We start from the raw sequence: 25,259 nt of genomic DNA on the forward strand, positions 1-25,259 counted from the left end.
ATTCAAAAGTGTTATTTTTATATAAAGGTAATCTTCTATAGCCCACTGTTACTATGCCTAGCAATTTAAATACTGTTAATTTTTGATCTCGTTCAATTTAACTAAGTGTGTTTACGTTTCCTGTTATTACTTTTTATTTATGAAAACATATTTTTAAAAATTATAGCTTACTCTGACAAATTTCTTAGCAACAATTAAAAAAAAAACTTTTTTTTCTGATTTCACAATGATGATTAGTAATCATTTGCATTTATTCTGACTGTGTAAACGGCGTTGTCAATACTTCATTAATTAAGTGCCGCTTTTGATTAATAATGTGGGCTTATTTGTTGATAAGCAAAACAATAAGTTTGCTGGAAATAATGTGGGTAGGGCGGTGTTTTAGAAATTACAGCGTCAAACAACACATTAATCCACAATCGCTGCAATACCCTTATTTCTTAAAGCACATCCCTGTAAAAAGGTTTTTGACAGAAATGAAAACTCTGAGTACATTTTCCTTTTCTCATTTTATGAATCCCATGATATAATGGTTGAAAAACTGTATAAACTAATATGAACATATGTCAAATGACTCGCAAATTAGAAAGAAAAAACACACCCTTTTTTATTCATTGTTAACATTTTCTTACTCATCACTAAACTATTAATTAACTAGGAAGGCAACAATAGAAATGTGCATTTAGGATATTTTTTATTGTTTATTATGTTTTATATGTAAATGATAGTGTAGTGAATAAAATCTAATAATCGTAGTTCCCGGTATTTTACAGCTTCAACTCCTCTTCCTTGCACCGCCTCATGCAAACTCCCATTCTGCAGACCTCCTCGTCCACTGCACGGAAAGTCGAATCTCGATGTCTGCAATTGAATGTGTCCATCACACACTGATTGGCAAACTCATGGATGCAGATCCCGTTGTGGGCACAAATAGGCGAGTATTCGAGCTTTGTGCACAGCTCATCGCAGTTGTCCATCGGTGGAGGGGTCATTGTCATCATACCCGCTGGGGACATGGTTGTCATGCCTCCCATCAATAGATGAAAGCAATTCCGGGATGGCACTCGCTTGGGTACCGATGGCGATGCGGGTGCGGTGGTAGTCTGACTTGGTGGCATTACCACGACCGGCATAAGTTCGGAGGCCTCGGGATTGGGGATGCCAGGATTGGGAATTCCGTGATTGGGGATACCAGGATTCGGAGTACCATGGTTGGGAATACCAGGATTAGGGATGCCATCGTTAGGTATTCCGCGATTGGGTATTCCGTGATTGGGGATACCAGGATTAGGGATACCATCATTAGGTATTCCGCGATTCGGGATTCCATGATTGGGGATGCCAGGATTCGGGATACCGTGGTTCGGAATACCAGGATTGGGGATACCATCATTAGGTATTCCGCGATTCGGGATTCCATGATTGGGGATGCCAGGATTCGGGATACCATGGTTCGGAATTCCAGGATTGGGGATACCATCATTAGGTATTCCGCGATTCGGGATTCCATGATTGGGGATGCCAGGATTTGGGATACCGTGGTTTGGAATTCCAGGATTGGGGATACCATCATTGGGTATTCCGCGCTTCACAATTCCATGATTGGGGATGCCAGGATTCGGGATACCATGGTTCGGAATTCCAGGATTGGGGATACCATCATTACGTATTCCTCGATTTGGAATTGCATGATTATATTGTCCCGAACTCGATACTGATCTCGTTATCCGGACCTTGTTATCCGATTTCACTGTAGGTGGCACCACAACCTCCTGAACAACATGGACTTTTCCCGGCTTGATTTCCTCCACGGTGGCCACTTCCTCCCGGTCCTGGTTGGCCACGATCACGGGTTTTCCATTGGACAGCAACGGCACTTGGATGGTAATCCTACCGATTTCTGAATTTGGCACAACCTGCCCTGTGGCGAAGACGAAACACAGGAGCACTGGAAAATATAAAAGTCATTCTTGTTCCATTCGATAAGGATGTTCAACTGCCCACCTGCGGCCAAAGGATAACACGGCTTAAACATCTTGAAACTTTAACTCCAATGTCTTCTCTGTCCTTGACTGCTGCATAACCCGGCTTATATAAGGAGTTCCAACTCAAAAGATCTTACGCAACAAAACCCGTTCTCAACTTCAGGCTTCCTTAATAAATTAAACATTTATGTGCATTGTCTTTGAACGGGTTTCGCCCAATTAGCATCGCTTTGATTATACGGCCAGTCAAAAAGGCGGGACTTTGTTTATAAAATATTCTTCTTTTTATTTTGATACAAATTCTGCGAGTTGCATCTGGTAAATTACATTTAAAATTCCATACTATTAAGTAGGTGTCTAAACGTTTTGGACTTTTTTGTTAGAGTTATCTAGGCCTTAACACACTTTAAAAACTTCCAATTTAAGGCAATTAAATTTTGATTAACGATTTCACATCGATTCTTGAGTTTTCTTGGATATTACTTTAACTATTTTATGGTTGACCGCTTGAGTTGTTCTGTTGCTTAGACTATTAGGGATCGCTTTCGTTTGGAGCTTCTAGGTGACACCTTTTCATGTGCTATCCCTAAATGTTTGCACATTGTGTCCATTTCATGTTGGGTTATATATGCAGAGTAAGATTAGTTTTAACTGTGCTATACATTGACATATGTTTGTGGGTTAAGATATAAGTTCTCAGTTGAATAACTCCTTCTAGTGATAATTGCTTTCCTTCGATCCACATCAAACTAAAACTCCGTCTTCGTATCCTGGGATTGTCCATACCATAAACGCAAATTTTTTGATAGATTTTTGTAACTACTTTACAGGCAAACTAAGAAGGGTCTACAAGTAGACAAAAAATAAAGAACAGATATGAAATATGGAAAAACCTTCTTAGCTGCCTTAACAAAATTGGAAAATATCTCCTATCAATCGTTAACACTTCTTAAAATCTCATTTTATGCATATACATATTCGCAATCAGATTTTCCAGCAATTATCAATAAATTATTGGGTTCCATTTCATTAAAGATTAAACGAGCTCTTCAGACTTAGTATCTAACAATATTTATAAGTAATATCTTTAGGGATCAACAACACGCACTATACAAAACTCAAACTAGAAACGAAGGAAAATAATCTTTTACACAATTTTAGACTTTCTTTATACAAAACATTCTCTAATCGAATTAAGGACATTTTTGACATGCAATCTTTGTGTTCTCTGTGTTGTTTTGGTTTAAAAAACTACATTAAATTGTTATAAAATAAATTACGACTTAAGTTAGGCATAAATACATGTATAGAGTGTAGCTTAAAAAGTTAACATAAAGTAGGTTTAGTTAGTTTATTCATTTTAGTTAATGTTAGGTGGTTGTGGTACTCTATCGAGCGCCTAGGGATTGATTTGTTCTTCCGGTTGGCTGCTTTATTTCCGCTCCATGGGCTTAACCTCCAGCAATTGAGGATAGTTCTCCACAATGTTGAGTAGAATTGTATCAATGTAGTGCTTGAGCCGAACATTTTCGTCCTCCTTTTCTTGGAAGGCCTGTTGCAGCTGTAAGACATAGGTTTTATTAGTGTTTAGTTTAAATTGTAGTCGACACGAAAAACATGGAAAAATAAACAGATTTTTGAGTTCTTATATACACAAATGAATGTTAGAGTTGACCAGGTGAAAATATGTCCGTTATGAGTTTGATAAATTCGATAACCATGAACCAACATTAGTTTTAAGTCAAATTTAGTTTAAGTCGAACTGCAATGCGTGCACAGTGGCTCCAAAACCGTGTTTTATTATTTGTTCATTTTTGATTGTGGCTTTTGCGTGATTGAAGCATTACCTGACTTAAGGATGCTAATGTGGCTGAATCCACAGAATCCTGTAATACAATAAATGTCAATTTAAATACACATGTGGGCAGATAAAAAATATATTTTATATTAAACGCAGGGCAGTACGGACACTAGGAGGCTTTCAAACTGTAGGTTTCTAAAAGCGATTTCATCAGTTTTCATTTTGCGGTGACTGTGCGTGTGCTTTTGGACTTGGCTTCTAGACTGTGTTTTTGTGGGTGTGGGGATGACGGATTGGACTACACTAAAAGCGGAAGCAGGCGATGTTACAGGCGGGCTCACAATACACACCTGGGCTTGTGACATCTCCTCCAGCTCCTGGGCCAAACTGTTGAGGGTTCCATTCAGCAGATGGCGACCCTGCTCCACGCCATTCGTCAGCATAGTGGCCTGGTTGGTCAACATCGTGGCCTGAAGCTCCTCGTTTTGCTCTTCGAGTGCTGGAGAAGGAAATATAAAATGATTAGTTTAATTTTGTCAACCTTTGCTAAAAGATACTAATATATAGAATTTATAATATAATCAAAAGCTTTAAAAAATATTCAAATCACTTCACCAAAAACTATTTAGGTGACTGGAATTAAATCCCCTGAACAGAACCTTGGCTATCCCACTCACATCGATTCTTTTGGCGCATCTCCTCGAGCTCCTGGTGCAGCTCCTCCAGTCTTATGCTCTCCGGCGACGTGGTCGGCATCGCCCGGGCTCCACTCTCGTCGCGGGCACGCTGCAGCTCATTGCCCAGCTCCAGCATCAGGTCCTCGGCGGACTTCTTCTCCTGCTCGTAGCGGCGCAGGACCTGTGCCTGCTCCTCGGCCTCCTGCTGCAGGACGCTGATTTGGTCGTGAGCCAGCTCGAGTTTCTCCTCGGTGCGATGCAGATCGTTGGCCTGCTTGTCACACAGGACACGCAATCGAGTGGCCTCCTCCCGCAGGGCCGATGCCTCGATCTCGGTGGCCCGGATCTTCATCTGACAGTTCTCGTTCTGCAGCGAGGCTTCGCGCTCCACGCGGGCCAGGATCTCGCGGTGCCGCTTCTGCTCCTCGGCCAAACGCTCTTCGGCACGCAGTTCCGACTGGAATATTAAGGAAAACATAAGATTAATATCTCATAAAGAAAATTACGTATCGTACTTTCCCATAGTCCTAACAAAATACATTAACATTAACATAATATGAAAAATATAGTCTTGTGTTAAGAGACTTTTGACACATTCTTTAACCAAAAGAACAACATTTGTATTTGTTTTATAGTTATCCTCGCATATTCCTTGTTATTTACCCTTCTATTATACCCCCTTCTATGATAACCCCTTTTATTAAAAAACTTTTTATGAATACAAAAACAAATTAAATCCATGTTAGCAAAGTGTCTAAAATTTGACTAGTGTTTGATGTGATTTGGAAAGAGTACTCTTTGATTGAAAGCGCTTACTTAAAAGTCAAGATGATCTTTAGACACACTGTATCTGTCAAAATTTACCTATAACATAAAAAATATTTAATAAACCCTTATACTAACCTCTCGGTACTGCTCCTCGAGCATGTGATATCGGGCCTGGAGCACAGCATATTCGGTCTTGGTGCGGGTCGTCCGATCTTCAGCTATGTTCTGCGTATCCGACAGATCGTCCACCTTGCGCTGCAGCAGTTCCAGCTGTAAATATATAGAAAAAAAGAGAAACTGATAAGTCTATATTCGAATACAGAGGTTCGTGTATCGACTAACACAATCGTTTTTCATGTGCCGCAGATCGAGGAGCAGATCGTTCACCAACTGCACATCAGCCATGGGGTATTTCACATACATTTGCCTATATCTATATGGTGTGCAACTTTGTATATATTTTCGTTTATATATCTTTTTCACATTATTCAGGAATGCTCATCTCTTGCAGGCTTAAGAAAAATTCAAATTATTTCTGCATCGCCGCGTAGTCTTTGCTCATTTGATGGTTGAAGCAGACTGTTCGGCAGTTCGTTTATATTTTCTGAAAGCGACAACGACAACTCACTGAAAATGCTGTTAATTACACCAGTCAACACAGGCCAACAATATGTTGATAACGAAACTTATGCCTTCATATTCAACTTTTGGAGAAAAACATTCCACTCGAGAAGCTCTTTTAATGCCTTTCCTACACAACTGCCATCCCACTTTGGTTGCCCAGTGTGTTATTGGCATGCCTTGCCCATATGAATCTCATAAATATTAAGCATACGCCCCATGGGCCAACACTTAAGCAGAAGGCGTAAAAAGATACGCACACACACTTTGTCAGTGTTTTGCATTCAAGTTTTGGCCAACTATTCGCTGGCATGTGGAAAAATCTGTTTTCGCCATTAAAGATTTGCAGGCTGCTGCTTTTTGCGCAATTAGTCATGACCCGCCCGCGCATTTAAAAAACATATAGGAATATAAAAACAGATGATTTGAACATGAGTCGGTTGCCTGCTTGAGGTGATAAGAAATGTGCAATATGTCAGCAATACAGGATGTCGTCGAGCTTTCTTATCAAAGCAACAAGAAACAGGGTGACTATAGGGATTTTAAAAAATAGTTTACAAATTATTTTAAAAAATTTGAAATTTTATGAGAATAATGAAAGTTTTCTTGCAATAATTAAAATATATTCAAAATACAGTTTATTTACTGAGTAATTTGCTGTAATATTTTTAAAGATATTTATTATTCCTGTATTATTTTATAAACCGATTGTAGAAACCAATAGTGATTGTCTACCCCTGAATTCATTGTGGGGCTTCGTAAAACTCATCTAATAATGGACAACACAGCGGGATTCCTGCTAATTAAATTTCACCACTTCTCCCTGATTCCACCCCCACAACCCTGCCAATAGTAATACCCTCAGAAATGTCAATTGAGAAGTTCAATTAGCAGTTACAAGCGGCTTTTATTTGGGGTCGGCGCCCAAAGACTGTCAAACTGTGCGGCATAGAGTTCAATTAGGCTTAATTAAATGCAATTTGCTGGCCACAATTCGCAGTTGACCATTTTTGCTGGATTTACAGAGAGTTTGACACTATATATTCGATCGAGATGAGGGCACGGTATAACAATGGACACACGGACACACAATCGACGTCAAAGGCGGCGCGGAAAGTACTGAAAAATGGGCCTAGGGCCCCAGTAAAAACAAACAACAGAGTGCCATAGGAATGGAGAAATGTTCAGAGAGTGAGAAATGTTCGGAGAGAAGAATAAGCCCTCTGAGTCAACCAAAAAAGTACGATATGCCGGGGGTCTCAATTAGGGGCTCGGTATGTGTACAATGAACCATGCCAAAAAACTAAGCATATTATATAGAAACTAGAATTTAAATTAAATGTCTACCGAATTCTTCCGAAAAAAAGTACGGAAAGACCAAGAAGCTGAAAAAAAGCAGCAAAAATAAAAGTCGCTTCTCATTCAGAAACCGTTTGGTCAGAACGTAAACAACAACAGCAAAAAAAGTAATAAAAATAAAAGGTTGCTAGGGGCATAAAGAGAAAACAATAAAAGTGTAAGACAAATTGAGTAACAAGTGACGAGGAGTTGTATATAGAGACTTGCAAGAATGTTACGAGCGAGATATGACTAAAATATACCCTGTGTTATATCATTAAAATAACTTCAATGATCTTTATATATTTTTTTTGATAAGAAAGGATCTTATAATACTAATCAAAATAAAGGGATAAGAATCCTTTAATTCTCTGATTTAAGTCTGCAAAATGATCATATTTTATCAAGCATATATATATTTTAAGAAAGGATCTTAAAAATGTTTTAAAATTAAAGTTGAAAAAATCCTTTTGATCTGTGAAATCGTCGTATTTATCAAAAATATGTTCTACGCAGACCCATAATATAACCCTACATCAAATACTCTACAACCGCTAGGTAAAAGTTGTTTGGTTACAGTATTATTTTAAATGCGCTTTGCTCGTGCCTGTCACTTTTCTCTTTCTTCTGCCTGAATAAGGTGTCCCCGGGGTCATTAATGCTCTTGGCCTCTAAGAGGGCCTTTGATTTTTCCAGTCTCGTTTTGACAAGTTGATGGCACGACAGGTGCGACTGAATGATGGGAAATTTGTAATGGCAAGTGCGGAAATACGCAACAGATGTTTTGGCCCCCGTGAAGGTTGCCCCGAAATGGGGAAAATTACGGGACAAAATTAAGAAAAAACAAGGTGTCAGACGTTGAAATCCCCAAAGAGGACGCACATCATTTTAACAAATTGGTATAAGTTGAAAAGGTTAAAAGCTAATTGGTTTGATTTTTCTATTATAAACAAAAAAGGAATCAGAATTAAAAGCTATTTAAAAGTTATAATCATCTTTTCCTCTCGATTTTTAAAAAGTTCAACAAAGTCTCTCCCCAAATGTTTTTTGTTTTTGTTCCAGCTCACTCGTTAACAGCTCGTAAATAACGAAATGAAAAACAATCGGAAAAGAACTGTAAGCCTTCGGACATTGTAATCGGCATTAGCTTTGACCCCAAAAAGAAAATCTGGACTTGCGGCACACACACTCACAGCTTCCTCCTCCAGCGATACAATGCCCTACAATTGTTTCATTTATCAAATGAGGTTTCCCCACTAGTTTATGTGGATCGAGTATAGTAAACAAATCTAGCATCCGCCGGAGGTTTATCGCTTTTCAGAAGCAAAGAACTGACCTCCAGTGCAGTGGCTACCATTTGTAGTCCCACTGGGAATAATGAGATTTATAATTGCTTGCATAAATGCTGGGAATTGCATCAGTTCCTTTATGGAAGATTCTTTTCTCTCACTGCCCTGAAACTAGAGCAATCGCCTTAGAAATTAACCTTTCATAGGTCTTTCTTGCATTTCTTTCCATCCACATAAGCTCATAGCTTTGTTACTTTCGTTGACACATTTCTCCTTCACGGCTAATCATTAATTTTGTTACAGTTTTTTGTATCATTAGTTTTGGCTCCGTCGACTAATTTTTCAAAATGTCTGTTTCGATTTTCCTTTCTTTTCTCACTGATGATTTGTGACCGATGATCTCATTTGACGAAAACTATAGTATATTTTTGTTTATAGTTAGCAGATGTCTGGCAAATTATATGGCAAACACAACAAGTTCTTCGACTTTGATATTTTATTTTTGGCCCAGTTTTGACGTTGAAAAAGGTAAATAAGTCAAGGAAATCGTAAACACACAATCAATTTTCTAAAAAGGTGGAAGCATTTGGTTGGAAAAACTGAATACTGAAGATCTTTCTAAAACCTGTTTCTTATTTTTTGTATTTTTTCAACGTTTTCTATTTTAACTCACGACAAAAGAAATGATTTCCTTGCAAAATTTATATAAATTCGTAAAATCTTGGTAATTTCTTTCAGTTTTTTTTCAAAACTACACCAATTTGAAGTTGTTTTTCTGCAATTAATCCATACTTTCAATCGAATTTTTGTTACTCAACCCACTTCATTGGTTTCCAGCATATTATTTCTGCTAAAGCCTTCCAGTAGCAATTGATTAAAATGTCAAGTCGGAATTCCCACCGACGAACCGAACAAAACAGTTGAACTAAGGCAATTCAAAGTTAGACTAAAGCAAATTACATTCAATTGCGGCTTATTTATAGTGAATGGACTGGACATTATTGACAGGCCGTATATACTATATATTACTTAGATGTCGTGACATGCGAACTAAATAAGCAGAGGGCGGCGTCACCACCCCCAAATGAACCCTGAACTTTTGAATGAAATTAGCCCCCGGAATCGGGGGAATTAGTGGAACTCTGCTTACTTGCTCGTTGAGATTATCGCAAATCTCGGCACTGAGGGCCCCGTTCATCATGCCAACAGGTCCTGATCCTCCACTGCCTCCACCTCCTCCTCCACCGCCGCTACCGTTGGTATCCTCGAAATCACAGAGTAGTTTGTTCTTGAAATTCTTCAGGTTCTCCAATTTGAAACCGTTTGTGTTTGTATTATTCGTTTTATTATTGAATTTACTTGTCAAATTTTCCAAATTGTAGATCTTATTGTTATTATTGTTGTTGATATGATTATTGTTGTTCGATTCGAGGCTGTTGTTGTTCGTCTCTAGCTTATTTTCGATGAAAACCAGCGAACTGGGCTCCGAATTCGATGGCACAATGTCCTCAAAGTCCGCTGGATTTAGGCTGAGGAAGGTCTCTTGATCGATCAGTACTGGCGGGTGTTTTCCAAAACCACAGTAGTCACTCCCAGCACCGCCAGTGACACCCAAACTGTAGGCGTTGCTTAGCGGATTTTGCGAGGCACTCGTGTTGAAGCTCAGATTTAAATCCTCCAAACTATCCGTAGATAGCTTTCGATTTTGTTGAGCTCCAATTCTGCACTTGTTGTTATTCAGATTGGTATTATTGTTGTTGTTCTTGTTGCTCTGCTGATTTGTGGGTCCTACGAACTCGAATTGGCCCGCCCACATATCATAGGCTAAATCGATGCTATCGGGCTGGCTGGCAGGTTGACTACTCATGATTTAATTTTTATTTTATATTTGCGTAATTTCTTCCTTAATTGGCTAAATGGTTTTGCTGGGCGTGGCACTGGTTGGGATGGGTTTGTTTGTTGGTTTGTTTTTCGCACTTTGATGTTTTATTTCTTATATTGTGATTTTTCATTTGAATGGGAAGACTGTTTTGTCTTAGTTTCGAAGGCACATAATTCAGATATTTGTGTGTTGCTTTGTTTTTGTCTCTCCAGTCATTTTTAAGGCACTTTTCTGGGCATGTTTAGGCTTGGCTCCGACTAAAGAAAATATTTTACAATTAATTTAAAAATCTTTGAGACTTTAAAATTGAATTGATTTTTTAAGATGCTTGTTTACACATAATTCATTTTCGTTTTATGTTTTATTAATTTATTCACTTTGTTTATTACTTATTTGAAATTATTTCATGAGAGTATATATTTTTAGAATCGTGTTTTTGTTTGTTTGATTTAGAAAGTTTTAGTTTTTATTCTAATACTCCTTTTCTTTTACTCAAGAATAAATTTACTTCAGAAATTACAATTCTTAAAAGCTCCCTTCAACAATTTTTGTAGTTCCCATAGCAATCCTATTAAGAAATTCTTTCTTGCATAATTATAAACGGAGCAATTCTATTGCAGATCTCTTCTCAACAGATTGTCCCCCATGAATTTCTTTCTTTTTTCTCCAAAAATGAGTTTCTTGAACTGCCAGCAGAGTTCACCGAATAAACAAAAGAATTTCCATTCCCCCCGGCAGTCAAATGAATTATGCAGAAAAATAATAGTTGGAAAAAAAAAATAAATAGAAGCTTAGCAAATGATTTCTTCTTTTGTATCGCGATGGCCTTTAGCACAATTCTTAACAAATTGAAAGGTAATTGTTTGGGATTTGGATTTGGATGGGTCCCATACAGAGATGAGAGATGCAGAAAGCAGAGCAAGAAATTGACTGGAAACAAAGGCGGAGAATGCTGGAAACCATAAAGAATTTTTCTGTATTTCATGCAGGAAATGTGCGCTTGCAAAAAGATAAACAAAACAAAAGAACCGACGAAGACAGTCTTCCCAATTCTCCTTTCCCTGCAAGCCCCCTCCTTTCCCAACTGGAGTCTCATTCTTTCTACACGACTGAGTTTGGTTTCTTCTGGGCTTCTGGCTAAGTTTAATTTCCTAGTTGAATTGATGAACTTCGTGTAGATAAAACAAAGCAATGGAAAGAAGAGGCTAAGAAGGGGGAAAACTGTTGGTGCATGCAATTCTTCTGCCGTAACTGAAAGAATTGCATAATCTAGTCGGAGACGGTCTTTGCTCTTCATTGCTCTCTTCTCTCAACCGATGATTCAATCCGTCTCTAGAAATGGCGGCGTAAAATGTGTCATGAGTTTGAATTTTTCATCATTGGGCAAATTGTTTATAATAAATTGTGTGATTCAGAAGAGCACAGAAACGGGAATTATACAAATTAAGATGGAAATAAGAAAGACAGCAACAATTCTGCACATTTGCCCAAGTCAAATGGGTTTAAGTGGCTTGTCATAATAAATTAGAATTTATTTGCTTTACTTATATTTCAAGCCAAGAAATTAGAACACATTTTTCTCATAAGGGGACTTATATGTTTGAAAGTATTAAGTCATTTCATACTTTTCTAAAACATTTACTAATAGTTTTCTATTCCAAAACACTCTGAAAAGCCATTAAAACTCAAGACCGCAAATCCCTCAAAGACCGAAAACAAAAGTCCAAAACAACTTGACCGCAAGACTCATTGATCTATGGACAATTTTGTCAATGGAGCATGGCAAACGCAGCAACAACAACATTAACATGCACAACAACAAAAACAACAACTTTCACCAACAAAACTTGTCCAATAAACAACTGAAAATAACAACAACATAGTCTGTCGTACACATCTTGTGCAACTTGTTTCGTTTCGTTGGAAAATTATGATGAAAACTGAAAGTAAGTGAAACAACGTCTTCAATAACAATTTCTATTTTCAACTGCAATATTTTCAGGTCTTTATGCAGTAGCAGGCACGTTTTATGATGCATTTTTCATCACCAAACGCTTGAAAGACGAACTGAAAGAATGTTTGGGATTCAGATGAAATATTTAAGCATAAATGGGGGATCATATAATGGATGCACACGCGCTAGCTCGGGAACTATTCGAGTTTATGAGTTTCCCAAATAAAGCATTTATGTGGGGCCATAAAGATTGACTTGTTTAGCATAAATAGCTCAAGTTTGTGGCTATATGAGATGAGGTAGCAAGTCATGGTTAAGTTGGGATAGGGTGTGCATTATAAATAGATTAGTGGGGATACTTGGGGGATTCGGAACTATAATTTGAACTTGAAGAACAATTTTAATCTTCCGGAATCTTTTGGAAAAGTTTTTTTTAACAGTAATACACCACTTGAAATCCCAAACATTTCCCAAATGTAACATATCACTTGAACACTCATCAATTATTTACATTAATATAGACTGAAGGGGGTACTTATCCCCGAACCCTCATAATTTAAGTGTTCTAATATAGATTTAAGTGGGTAATTTATTTCGGATCCTTTACTACTCTGAACCCCTAAAAAAACTTCCAATATTTCAACTTGGCAACAAATTCGTGCCAATTACCCCGTCTAACCTCGATTTCTTTGCCTGGTGTTGCAGTTTGCAGTTTGCATTCGCAATTATTTCTTCTGTTGTTGCATTTTACATGGCAATAAACCTTTTGGACGACCGCCCACGCTAAGACAAAGAACTAAAAGGTGAAACCGAAACAACATGCTAACCCCATTTCACAGCCTGAAGGGAAACGACAAGGAGGGCTACAGAAGAATGGAAAGAGACAAAAAAAAAACAACAGCTGTGTTCTGTCACAAACTGATCTACCCCAAGAAATATTTCCTATTTTATCAAAAATTATTAATTCACTATCAGAAAAAAACAAATAATAGATTGGGTAGATAGAAAGAAGTTGCATTTCTAGCTCTTAGAACCACTAAAAATATGCTAATCACAGTTAGTTTTCTATTCATTATATAAACCAACCCTCTCTTCTCTCTAGATCTTTTTTTTCGAATCAACAGACCGTTAAATTATTTTTGTTCAGACTTCAAGGCAAATTCTTAGACAATTTACATATCCTCTCCGTACAGCTCATTTCCAACCTCTCCCCATTTTCTTTGTATTTTATTCTTTTGGTTTTTACTATCCGACAAGTATCTAATTACCAGAAAATGCAATGGCTGGCTAAGTTTGTTTTTTCTTTACTTGGAATTTTCTGTGCCATTTAGTTTTGTAGTCTAGCCAACTGAATCATTTTTAGTCTTATCAAAATGTTCGGCAACGTGTATACGAAGGTTAGGTGACCTTGTCAAAGCTAAATAATCTCACTAACACATATGCGCAAAGGTCAATATTAGGGCCAATTTAGACCAGACGATGTCTGATAACGATTTTACTAAATTGAAGACAAAAATTCGACTTTATACTGCGTTCCACATTTATTAAACATGCCCTAATTGATATTCAATTATTATTGAGTCACGGAAAATAAAATGGTTTTAAACTATTCAACAACAACAGCTCAACTTATTTCAGGGAGATAAGAAACCATTTCAAAATACAATTGTTTTTGTTACAGTAAACACATAAAAAAAGGAAATCCCTGAATTTAATTCCTTTTTTGTTTAGTCAACTGAACCAAATCAATTAAACCACAAGTTGTTAATGAAGTAAACTTTCCTTTTTTGTCAGCTGAATCTTTTGATATTTGCATACATTTTAAACAATTTTTTGCATCGCACATGCCCGGCAATCAAAAACAGCATAAAAGAAAATTATCATTAGCAACTCTTCAGCAAAATTGAATTCCACAAAGATTTGCATACAATGTCTGGAGAAGGGAAGGGGAAAAGGGGGATGAGTCGAAGGAGGAGGTGGAGCTCATTAAATGCAAATTTTACTGCTGCTGTGCATTTTTCATGGCATAAAGTAAGACATGAAAAAAGTTTGTAAAATACACAGTGATTGGGCGAAATGGGATCAGGAATGCTATATGAAATATGCACGCTTCAATCACTTTTAGGAAGATAATAGGTAGATTTAGTTCACTACACAAAAATCATTTCCAAAATCTTCCTGAATTCCTAAATTTTATATTGTTCCCGATAGTTGAAGTCAACTTCAGTGAAGAGTATGGATTTCTTTATCAAGGGATCACTGTAAATTTATAGATTGAAATAAAAAGGCAGATTATGTTAATAGTTTCATGTGGCTAGTTTTATCGCAATCCTTTTACAATCCAAAACAAATGATGTAATCAAAAAAAGTACCCCTGGGGTTTCTTTCAATTTTAGACTACAATAAATGATCCACTCTGCCAAACTTTTGCACAAAAACCTTATAAATTTTCTTTAAAGCAAATTTTTACATTTTTGCAATTGTTTAAAATGTTGTGTTATATGTTTATTACAACCACAGTCGAGGGCGGTAGGCAAAATTCGATTAAAGCACGCGAAACGCGAAAAGCAAACTGAATGAACCAGAAATTCAGGGGCAAAATAAACTAAGGCAATCAGAGAAAGAGAGACAAATGAGAGACCGAGAGAGCAAAATCGGGCAATCTTTATAAATAGGAAAAATAACAATCAACAAACAGCGCAATGACAAGGGGCTGAAGAAAGAGAGCGATCCCCCCGAAAGAAAAGTTTTTCGCCATATGTCCGAGGGTGATTCTACCGTCGATTCACAGCCTGTCTCTTTTCTTTTTTGAACATATGGTCTTTGACTCAGAGACCGCGCATAATTATGTGGAATTTTTATATGGTCGCCCCCAACCCAAGCGCTTCCAAAATCCCTCCCCCATATTATATCTTTCGCTCATTACTAAGCAAAAGCGCAAGTGAATAAGCGTGGACACGAACCGAAAAGCAAGAGTAACGGGACGCATGCGGGATTGGATGGTATTCCCCATCCATCCCATCCCATCCCATCTCTTCTGAACACCCCCTTTTTTGTTGATGTCATCAGAGGCTCTGTTCCGTTCTTTTTGTTATTGTTGATACCTTAGGCCTTTTGCTTATTGGTTTTAATGGTAGTTTTCAGTTCCGGTTAGTTGTCTTCTTTGTTTTTCTACCTCGGGCACTATGCCGTTAGATTTATATGCCTACTAATTGACGAACCATCGCTAATGAAAGAATATTTTCTTACCAAACTTAACGGTTCGGAAAATGCCTAAGAGGTAAAGAAAAGGTAAGAGCATATTATATTTCAAACGAACTTGATTCCAATTGGAGGGTCTCGATATTTTTAATATCTCTGTTATGGGTAAAATTTTCAAAAAAGTACGTATTTAACTTTTATAATGAGTTATCCCAAGTTTAGATACCCCTTTAATAATAACCATTGAAAAGGAAAATAATTAACAATATTTAACACCCATCAAAAGATTGAGCACATAAAAAAAGTATTATTTACTAGCTTAATTAGTTAATTCATAACAAAAAACATTTGTATTGTCCACCCTATGCTCGTATTTTTTTAGGTTTATTATCTGCTTTTATTTTTTCTTCATCAATTACAGTCAGAGCTTTATCAATTCATAATGCCTCATATCACAATTTCTTTGAACTGCTTTTTATCTTTGTTATATTTTATTTCCTTTTTTTATTTTATATCATCAATTTCATCATTTATCAATTTTATGCCACACTTGATTTCCGTTTTTTTAATTTTTCGATAAAACACTTGACAGACTTATTCAACCGCACTTTTCAATTTAAGATCAATCAACCAATATATTTGCCAGAGGGCATTAAAATTGGAAACATGAGGCGATGGGGTTTTATTTTGATTAAGGTTTTTTCACAATAGACCATATAATTAACGTGTTTTGGTTTGTTTTTGTTTTTTTTTTTTATTAAATAAGCGTTTAATAAGCCAAAAGCACCTGACACTGCTGATAAACGATTTCGATCGATAAAGAGGTAATGAAAAAAATAGAAAACACACACGAATTGAGGTAATTTTGGTTGAATTTTAAACCTTTTATTTTGGCAATTTTGCTTCAGGAGAGCAGCAGCAGCAGCTGCATTTTCCTAAGCATTTTCCTTGGCAGTTGCATTGCCCAACAACAAAACACCCGCGCGAGAGAGCGCGAGAGAGACAGAGAGGGCGGCTTTTTTCGCTTTTCCGCTTTTTGTAGTGTTGTTAACGCGGCAAGAGTTAAATGCAATCTGAGAGAGGAAAGCGCTATAAAGTCGGCGCCAAGTCGCGGCCCCTCCTCTGCCGCTGCCGGCGTCGACGTTGACGTCGGCAGAGACCGCGACTTGTTTTGGGTGCCCAAAAAACGAAAAGAAAAACAAAAAACCAGAGCCCCAAAGCAAAAGCAAAACAAACGCAACAGAAAAATGCCACTAATGCGACTTAGTAGTGTTGGAAATTCGCATTGTATGCACTCGCAAAATAGTATTGTAGCTATTTTAGAAAATCTATACTTTGTTGCATTGCAATAACTTTTTAGTGAAATATGTTTGACAAAGTGTTATACAAATAAAAAAAAATATTTTTTTTTTTCATTTTTGGAGCATTTGTCAACCACTTTTTATTTTTGCGTGGTTTGTTAATAATGTTTATGTAATGGTAATGGTATTTTTTTTTTTTAATTTTTTTTTTATAAGCATAATTTATTTTATTTTAGTTTTGCGTGGTTTGCTTATCATTTGTAATGTAGTCAAGAAGTTTAATCTTTGTAATAAAATTAATGACGATCGTGACAGCCAACTTCTTAAAAAAGAAAAAGTTAGAAATACTTCAGCGGTCAAGATGGAATGGTTACATATTTCTTTGTATTTTTTTTTCTCCGCATATCGGATTAGGTTTTTCAGTGTGTATGTCTTAATAGAGATTTGCAAAGTGCATTTGGGTAAAGTGGATAGAAAGGCTCGAGGGAAAGGTAATGGGAGACAGCAACAGAATCGAGTGGAAAGAATCAAAAGCGACATATGCGAGAGCATCACTTGAACTAAATTGAGTCAATTAAAAGTAATGGAAAAGAAAATCAAAGGAAAATGAGTCAGGGCAGTGTACTGGTCGGGGTGCTCCAGATGAGTCAACGAGTTTGTCTGTAAAATGAGTAATTTCACCGAAATATTAACTCGTAAAAATCAATTTTATAAAAGAAACCACATGGTTTTAGTTTGTTTTTCACATTATCTCCCTGTTAAACCAAACCATGAATTCCATTTTGTTATATTTTAGGCTCCCTTATATTTTCCTTGTCGTTTTGCACATTTACTTAAAACATCGAAAGGTTAATTAAAGTGTGTTTTAAGTGTGAATATAGTAAGTCGTTTTGCACATTAACATTAAACTCCGGAAAGGATAATTACAGCGTTTTTCAAGTGTAAATATAGTAAGAGTATGGTCGGTGTAGAAATGTACTAACTCCCTTTTAAAGGGAACCGCAGTCTGCGATGACGATCTTCTTGCTGGTCTTCCCGTCTTGGGATCCGTAGGATTCCACCTTCTGGACGATATCCATTCCCTCCACGACTTTGCCAAAGACGACGTGCTTGTTATCCAACCAAGTGGTTTCGTCAGTGCAAATGAAGAACTGAGATCCATTGGTGTTGGGCCCGGCATTGGCCATCGATAGAGTTCCAGGTCCAGTGTGCTTTAGTTGGAAGTTCTCATCGGGGAACTTGTTCCCATAGATTGAGCGTCCTCCAGTTCCATTTTGATTGGTAAAATCGCCACCCTGGCACATGAACTTCGGGATCACACGGTGGAATGGAGATCCCTTGTAACCGTAACCCTTCTCTCCGGTACAGAGGGCCCGGAAATTCTCCGCTGTCTTGGGCACCACATCCGATCGTAGTTCCATCACGATCCGTCCGATATTTTCACCTCCCGCAGATATGTCGAAATACACACGCGGCAACGACATCTTCACCGCAGAAGCCGATAATTTACGTAAGAAAGCCAGATCTATTAGGGTTTATGTCTTACTTTTACGCCTTGTCCGAAAACAAGAAAACTAAAAATATTTACCGGATAAGTTGTTGAAGACAGGTTGATAAAAATAAAAATAAATTCCAAGAGAACCTCACAGCCGAACAGTAAGAACTGAACTGACCTTTTTGTTGAGCTGTCTAGTAATCTGAAAAATAGGCTGGCTGAACTAAACGGCAGAGCCTGCTATATATAAGATCTGAAATCTAAGCCCACTTTTAACATGTTTTAAATAATTTTGAATCACTGAAAAAGAGACTACTTGGTTCAATGAAATGCATTTCCATTATATCATGAATTTTGCACAGATAGATCTTAAAAACACATTCTATCGATGAATACCGTTTCTAAAGTTCCCCCACATCCCATGCACCCACTGTTTGCTATCTTTAAACTTCCCACTGCGAAGTATTGCAATCTTTATTTACTCTTCTAATTTGTTTAACCGACTCTTTAATCAACGCAAGACCCGCAGATCGGAAAACGTTTAAAGCCACCATTATTTACTTTTCATTTGCAGCTGTGTACAAACTTTATATATTCAACCGATGATTGTATGTTTGCATAATTAGGCAAAAATATAGTCAATATTTATGTGGCAAAGCAAAGAAAAACTGTGAAAATTATTCAAGTTTTTAAAAACTCGCTATTGCAATTTGAATTTATTCTTTTGTTTGTTTTCAGTATGACTCCTTTAAGCTTCACGAATTCCGATTTGTTTGCATTTAGCGTGTTTTGTGTATATGTTTATTATGGTATAGGCTTAGTTAGTTGCCAAGGCAACAATTGCTTCTTGGGTAGATATACATAAGAATTTTTGTAGGGGGAAATATGAAAGGTTGGTGTACGATAAGATTGGCTGGTTACCAAGGAAGTTGTAAACAAAAAGTTGCATAAAGTAAGCCACTTGTATATATCTAGAAAATATAAGGAAACCTTATAATGTGTTACATATTTATACAATTTTGAATACAGCCTTCCACGATTTCCTTATGATAATCTTTCTCCTTTAAACCTAAAATAATAAACTCGATCTACTTTAATAAACCTTTAGTTTATCCCATCCCAAAATGCCAAAAGTTCAAGATGATTTAACGAAAGAAGTACTGGCGAAAAAAGGTAATTCACACGTAGGCCGTAATTGTTAACTCAACTCTCCAATGGCTCATTATTTATAATAAATTGTTGTGCTGCCAAATAGCGAAGACAAGAAAAGATACAACCCATAGTTGGCCAAGACAAGTGCTGCCCCAACTGAACTCGAACTCGAACCCGATTCGATTCGATTTGCTTTGACTAGTTACCCATTAATGTAACGCCCCGTTTGCCTTGGACAACCTTGTGCAAAAAATAAGATACTAAAAGCCAATATGACGTAATGGAAAGCGTAGGATTTCTACTTGCCAACTGCTCCCACTGCCACGCCCCCAGAAAATAGGCGCCTCTTTCTGGGAGTGTGTGTGAGTGTGTGTGGGAACATAAATTCACGTTATGGCCAATTCTTCGGGCGATTTTTCAGCTTAGATAAAAGGCAGACAAGAAACACTTTTGTGGGTTCATTTTAACACTTACGAAGTGGAATCGGTAAGATAAGAGTGCTTGAGGTAGTTTGTGCTTTTTGGCCATTGTTGTGCTTACCTGGAAGTAAAGGAAAATAAAGAACGAATTATTATTAGATTTGGAATGGCAAAAATTAAGATAATGGATATGGAAATGAGGTGAATGTAAGGTAAACATTAGAACAATTTTAATGTCAAGCAGTCATAGGTTAAAGATAGGGTAGAGGGGAAAAAAGGGAACAAACCGGAAACAACAAAGAAAATGTAAAGTCAAAATCAAAACAGGGCCTAGAAAAATGTATCTAAAAACGCTAGTCCAAGAATAATATTTTACCGTCAAGAATAGCTTGGAAACCTTCTTAAAAATATTTATCACAAGCCAAAAGACCGTTTTACTAATCCCCTGCCCTCATCGATCGATCCATCAACTGCAAACCGGCAAAGAAAATCGGTTTCTGCACCCACTCTTCACAAAAAAAGACCACTGAAAATGGGGTTTTGTCTAGCAGTTCGTGCCATTCCATTCGCCACCTGCTATAGGGTCGTCTTATCGATTAAACAATTTTGCTGGCACCTTTGACGCCCACCTTTAAGACCCGCCGTCACAAGTCGAGGCCCGGCACAACATAAAAATTATAAAGCCGAGCCGAATGAGATACGGAGGGGAAAATACAAAAATAATACGAAAAACGAAAATCAATTTTTAACCCAAATGTGACGTTGACCCAGAAACCATCGAAATCCTAAAGACAAAGAGACCCACACACAACGAATTGAAGCATAAACGTTGCAATTATCATAATTAATGCAAATGCGCCTTAAAGTAGACCGAAGTAAAAACGGAATTAAATACTGAAAGACGTTTACGAAAACGTTTAGCCCAAATGGGGTAAAATTGCTGTGATAGGATAGATGTTGCAAGCCCATTAGGGGGAGGTTAATTGTTTGGAATGACAGAGAAATTGGGTGGCTTAGTCATAGCTCTATTATATTTTATAATTTTGAAGTGGTTCACATTTTTTAGTTGTGTGGTCTTTTATAACCAAATTATTACTAAGAAGGTTTTTATGGCACCAAGTAAATGTGATCAATAAAGTGGTCTCCAATAAAACCAAATAAAGATTTCCTTTCCTGCACACTTTTCTATATTTTTTCCTTCCTGCTGAGCCTCATTTGTATTCCATTTATTATATTTATGCATTCTATTAGCCAGACACCTGGTGGTAGTTTTTTGTTTATGCGATGTCTTGTAGGTGGCTGTTTCCAGTAGACGCCTTCAACGGCGGAGATATATACATATATAATGCCACGGGAGCAGACAAAGTCGGGTAGATATTCAATTCGGAGATTACCAAATCCTAAACATTTTGCTTGGGCAACTTGAGTGATGTCGTCACCGCAGATACTCCACTTGTGCATCTATTACCCCAAAAAAAAAGAAGAAAAACAGATTTCTTCCTCACATCTCTTGCAAACTCTGACAATTGAACAAATTGCAATTGTGGCATTGTCTTGGGCCTGCCTACAGTTATAATTGCATAAGTGCGACGATGCAAAACAGCTGGAAAGAGTCTAAGACGAATGCAGATTTTAATCAACCTCTGACAGCGCTGGGAAAACTGGGAAGCCGATGTCAAGATCTCCGCATCCCAAAAACCTTATGTAATATGTTCAGTTCAATCCAGTGCGATTCGTTGTTTCTTCCGCATTAGATTGTCGGAAAAAGTGACCTCAGCTTAATTAAGCCAGCGGAGCATTGAGAAAATTTGGAACTGGCTGCCGAAATTTAGGCCAACAGAAGTGAATGAAGAATTAAATAGAAAATCGTATTTGGTGCAGTGAAAATCTTTTTGGATACGCTTAACACTTTCCTGGGCATCGGGCCAAGGTGAGATGTGGAAAGTTTCTGGGCTTTTCACCATCTACTTTCTGCCAGGGGTTTAATTTAAAAATGTTTTGACTGAGTCCATTTTAGGTCACATTCATTTAACTTTGGTCAATGCGTTTAAGAAATAAATACTCAGCTCATTAGTCCTAAGAATTATGCGTGGAAATGTTTATAAAGATTATATAATTCATATAAGGGATACTGTTATCGCAGAAAACATTCTCTTCTTTAATAAACCTTCTGCTTTTTCACTCGCAACTCATTTGGTATTCAACGCCAAATTTCACACAACAATCAAGCCAAATGAGACGCACTTCTTGACTTGTAATGATCTTTTGGCCCAACTCCACCTGTTCCTCACCTGGCAAAAGTGCCCTCCCCTCGCCCACAGGTTCCACTTCCGTTTCCCGTAGGCCTGTTGCATAAAAGAACAATCGCACAGGGGCGTTTAAAAATTGATTCGTACGTGAGATTTTTCGCAAAAATCATTTTCACTTCTGTTTGTTTTTGTTTTTTTTTTGCTTTGTTTTTTCCTGTGTGCTTTTCCACCTTTCCTTTTATGGTCGTTGCTGGTGACTTTTACCAGCTTCATACTCCTTTTATATGTTTATTTTTAGCAATTATGCAGAAAGCAATTTTCCCGATCACCATTTCATTTGTGTATTCCTGTCACTTGATTTTTATTTTCTTTGCTTTCTTTCTGGAAATCTTAAAGTGTAAGATGGCAGGAAAGAAAGCCTTTGTCTTACCTTTTTACTGATTAAACAGGGGAAAAACAAAAAGGTAGGTATCCAACAAATATTTTGAATAATTAAATAGTTTCACTTTAAAAGTAATTATACCACAATTTGTATAAAATAAAATAGAAGCGATATAATTTAAAATAAATATCGGGTCCAAAAACAATAGTTATGAAATCTAGAAGAGCAACTTTGGGTTCCCATTCTGGAAGCCATTGGAAAGTCAGACACGAAAATGGGCTAAATTTTTGATCCTCTTTTAAAAGAACAATTTTAATGTAGATTATCAGAGAATTCAAACACAAACTCATAGAGGTATCACACTTCAAAATCGGGTTCCAATAACCCAAGTTATGGAATCTCAAAGAGCAGTTTTGGGTCCCATTCTGGAAACCAATGCAATTACGTAGAAAATCTGACATGAAAATGGGCTAAAACTTCGACCCTCTTTTAAAAGAACAATTTAAATACAGAACATTAGAGAATTCATACACAAACTCATAGAGGTATCACACTTCAAAATCGGAGTCCAATAACCCAAGTTATGGATATTATAAGTGCAGTTTTGGGTCTTATTCTGGAAACCATTGGTAATACTCAAAAATCCGACATGAAAATGGGCTAAAATTTCGACCCTCTTTTAAAAGAACAACTTAAATGCAGAATATAAGAGAATTTTACCACAAACTCAAAGAGGTATCACACTTCAAAATCGGGTTCCAATAACCCAAGTTATGGAATCTCAAAAAGTTTTGGGTCCCATTCTGGAAACCATTGCAAATAGGTAGAAAATCTGACATGAGAATGGGTTAAATTTTGGACCCTCTTTTAAAAGAACAACTTGAATGTAGAATATAAGAGAATTTTACCACAAACTCATAGAGGTATTACACTTTAAAATCGGAGTCCAATAACCCAAGTTATGGATATTAGAAGTGCAGTTTTGGGTCTTATTTTGGAAACCATTGGTAATACTCAAAAATCCGACATGAAAATGGGCTAAAATTGCGACCCTCTTTTAAAAGAACAACTTGAATGCAGAATATAAGAAAATTTTACCACAAACTCAACGAGGTATCACACTTCAAAATCGGGGTCCAATAACCCAAGTTATGGAATCTCAAAGTGCAGTTTTGGGTCCCATTCTGGAAACCATTGCAAATACGTAGAAAATCTGACATGAAAATGGGCTAAATTTTGGACCCTCTTTTAAAAGAACAACTTGAATGTAGAATATAAGAGAATTTTACCACAAACTCATAGAGGTATCACACTTTAAAATCGGAGTCCAATAACCCAAGTTATGGATATTAGAAGTGCAGTTTTGGGTCTTATTTTGGAAACCGTTGGTAATACTCAAAATGGGCTAAAATTTCGGCCCTCTTTTAAAAGAACAACTTGAATGCAGAATATAAGAGAATTTTACCACAAACTCATAGAGGTATCACACTTCAAAATCGGGGTCCAATAACCCAAATTATGGAATCTCAAAGTTCAGTTTTGGGTCCCATTCTGGAAACCATTGGAAATACGGAAATATCAGACATGAAAATGGTCTAAAATTTCGACCCTCTTTTAAAAGAACAAATTTAATGCAGAATGTTAGAGAATTCAGCTACAAACTCATAAAGGTATCACATTTATAAATCGGAGTTTAATAAGCCAAGTTATGGAATCTCAAAGTTCAGTTTTGGGTTCCCATTCTGAAAGGCGGCGAAAATACGGAAAAATAAAACATGAAAATGCGCAAAAATCCTTTTATTATAGAATTTTAAAAACATTTAACCACATACATTTACAGAAGCATCTGCTTTTTGTTTTGACTTAAAACAATTTAGTGTGCGCAACAATAAACGTTTTTTACTCTTCCTCATATATTCAAGATGTTTCCCACAAGGAAAAGCGAAAATTTACCCTATAGGCCTCGTGATGATTTCCCGACCTCTTTGGCACTCAATCAAAAAAGCTCTTACTTGGCCAGTGGGAAATCTAATTGGCGGCAATTCGAGAGAAGGCTGAGTGAATTTCAATGACCTTGAGGCGCCAATGCACTCCCCCATTGGCCATGGCCAATTGCGGAGAGCCTGCTGAAATGCTTTTGCTTTTTTCGCTTTATATAATGTAATAGTCGGCGGAGCACAATCGGATTCGATCCGCAGAGATCGCGATAGACAACAGCAACCCACACCAAACCAAAGCACTGAATTTCACCTGCCAGGTAGCCACGAACTCCCAGTGAAATACCAGCGAAGGTGACTGCCACGGCGATTGAGGGAAAGAAAACACGTTTTATTTCATTGCGGCCGAAGATCCAAAGTGAAAAGTCACAAATTCACTTTTCCAGGGAACTTTTTTCCCAACAAACAAACATAAGAAAAATTTTCGGAATTTCGTCTCAATGAAAATGATTTTCAAGCTCACACACATGAAAGTTGGTAAATTAGTTTTTGCAATTTTGAATTCGGTTCAAGTGCAGATTATTCCCCTTCATCAGGGAATTTTGTTGATGAAATAGACAGACATTGACAATTTTTTAGCCAATTCATGCAACGGTAGGTTTACTTAGTGTTCCGTTATTTTATGCCCTCTAATGGTAAAACTTTGAAATCAAATTGTGCAAGATAAACTGTGTAATAAGTTAAAAAAACAAATTTACGATGATGTCTCAACGACACCTAATTATCTGAGCAAAACCCTTTTTAAACA

At 37.1% G+C, this 25,259-nt stretch overlaps 3 protein-coding genes across 19 annotated transcripts in view; all 3 read right to left on the reverse strand.

Moving 5' to 3' along the window:
* Window positions 1-677: 677 nt before the first annotated feature.
* LOC108012641 (PPE family protein PPE34) lies at window positions 678-2,163 on the reverse strand. Its single transcript, XM_017078063.4, has 2 exons — window positions 2,005-2,163; window positions 678-1,948 (listed from the first exon to the last, which is right to left on the reverse strand). The coding sequence occupies exons 1-2, from the start codon at window positions 2,033-2,035 to the stop codon at window positions 768-770; spliced, it is 1,212 nt and encodes a 403-aa protein (XP_016933552.3). The 5' UTR covers window positions 2,036-2,163; the 3' UTR covers window positions 678-767.
* Window positions 2,164-2,246: 83 nt separating this feature from the next.
* Window positions 2,247-25,259, reverse strand: part of nuf (rab11 family-interacting protein nuf) — a 46,047-nt gene continuing 23,034 nt past the window's right edge. For 4 of the 16 annotated variants that reach the window (XM_065864854.2, XM_065864852.2, XM_065864860.2 and 1 more), the window contains 6 exons: window positions 19,939-20,004; window positions 5,367-5,501; window positions 4,464-4,920; window positions 4,137-4,285; window positions 3,833-3,871; window positions 2,247-3,546 (listed from right to left, as the gene is read on the reverse strand). In XM_065864854.2, coding sequence (XP_065720926.2) covers window positions 3,418-3,546; window positions 3,833-3,871; window positions 4,137-4,285; window positions 4,464-4,920; window positions 5,367-5,501; window positions 19,939-20,004 — 975 coding nt within the window. In that variant the 3' untranslated portion in view covers window positions 2,247-3,417. Of the gene's footprint in view, window positions 3,547-3,832; window positions 3,872-4,136; window positions 4,286-4,463; window positions 4,921-5,366; window positions 5,502-5,573; window positions 5,725-9,301; window positions 9,428-9,629; window positions 10,619-14,785; window positions 14,911-16,398; window positions 16,565-19,938; window positions 20,005-25,259 lie in introns of those variants that run through there. The other 12 variants (XM_065864856.2, XM_065864853.2, XM_036816400.3 and 9 more) reach the window with 9 other exon arrangements.
* On the reverse strand, window positions 17,598-18,562 carry LOC108013115 (peptidyl-prolyl cis-trans isomerase). Of its 2 annotated transcripts, none has more exons than XM_017078772.4 (2): window positions 18,406-18,562; window positions 17,598-18,301 (listed from the first exon to the last, which is right to left on the reverse strand). In XM_017078772.4, exon 2 carries the CDS (start codon window positions 18,299-18,301, stop codon window positions 17,807-17,809), a length of 495 nt encoding a protein of 164 aa, XP_016934261.3. In that variant the 5' UTR covers window positions 18,406-18,562; the 3' UTR covers window positions 17,598-17,806. The 2 variants fall into 2 exon arrangements, with proteins under 2 accessions (XP_016934261.3, XP_016934260.3); XM_017078771.4 differs by having other exon boundaries at window positions 17,598-18,342; window positions 18,406-18,554.

The sequence above is a fragment of the Drosophila suzukii genome, chromosome 3, assembly GCF_043229965.1.
Source record: "Drosophila suzukii chromosome 3, CBGP_Dsuzu_IsoJpt1.0, whole genome shotgun sequence".
Lineage (NCBI taxonomy): Eukaryota > Metazoa > Arthropoda > Insecta > Diptera > Drosophilidae > Drosophila > Drosophila suzukii.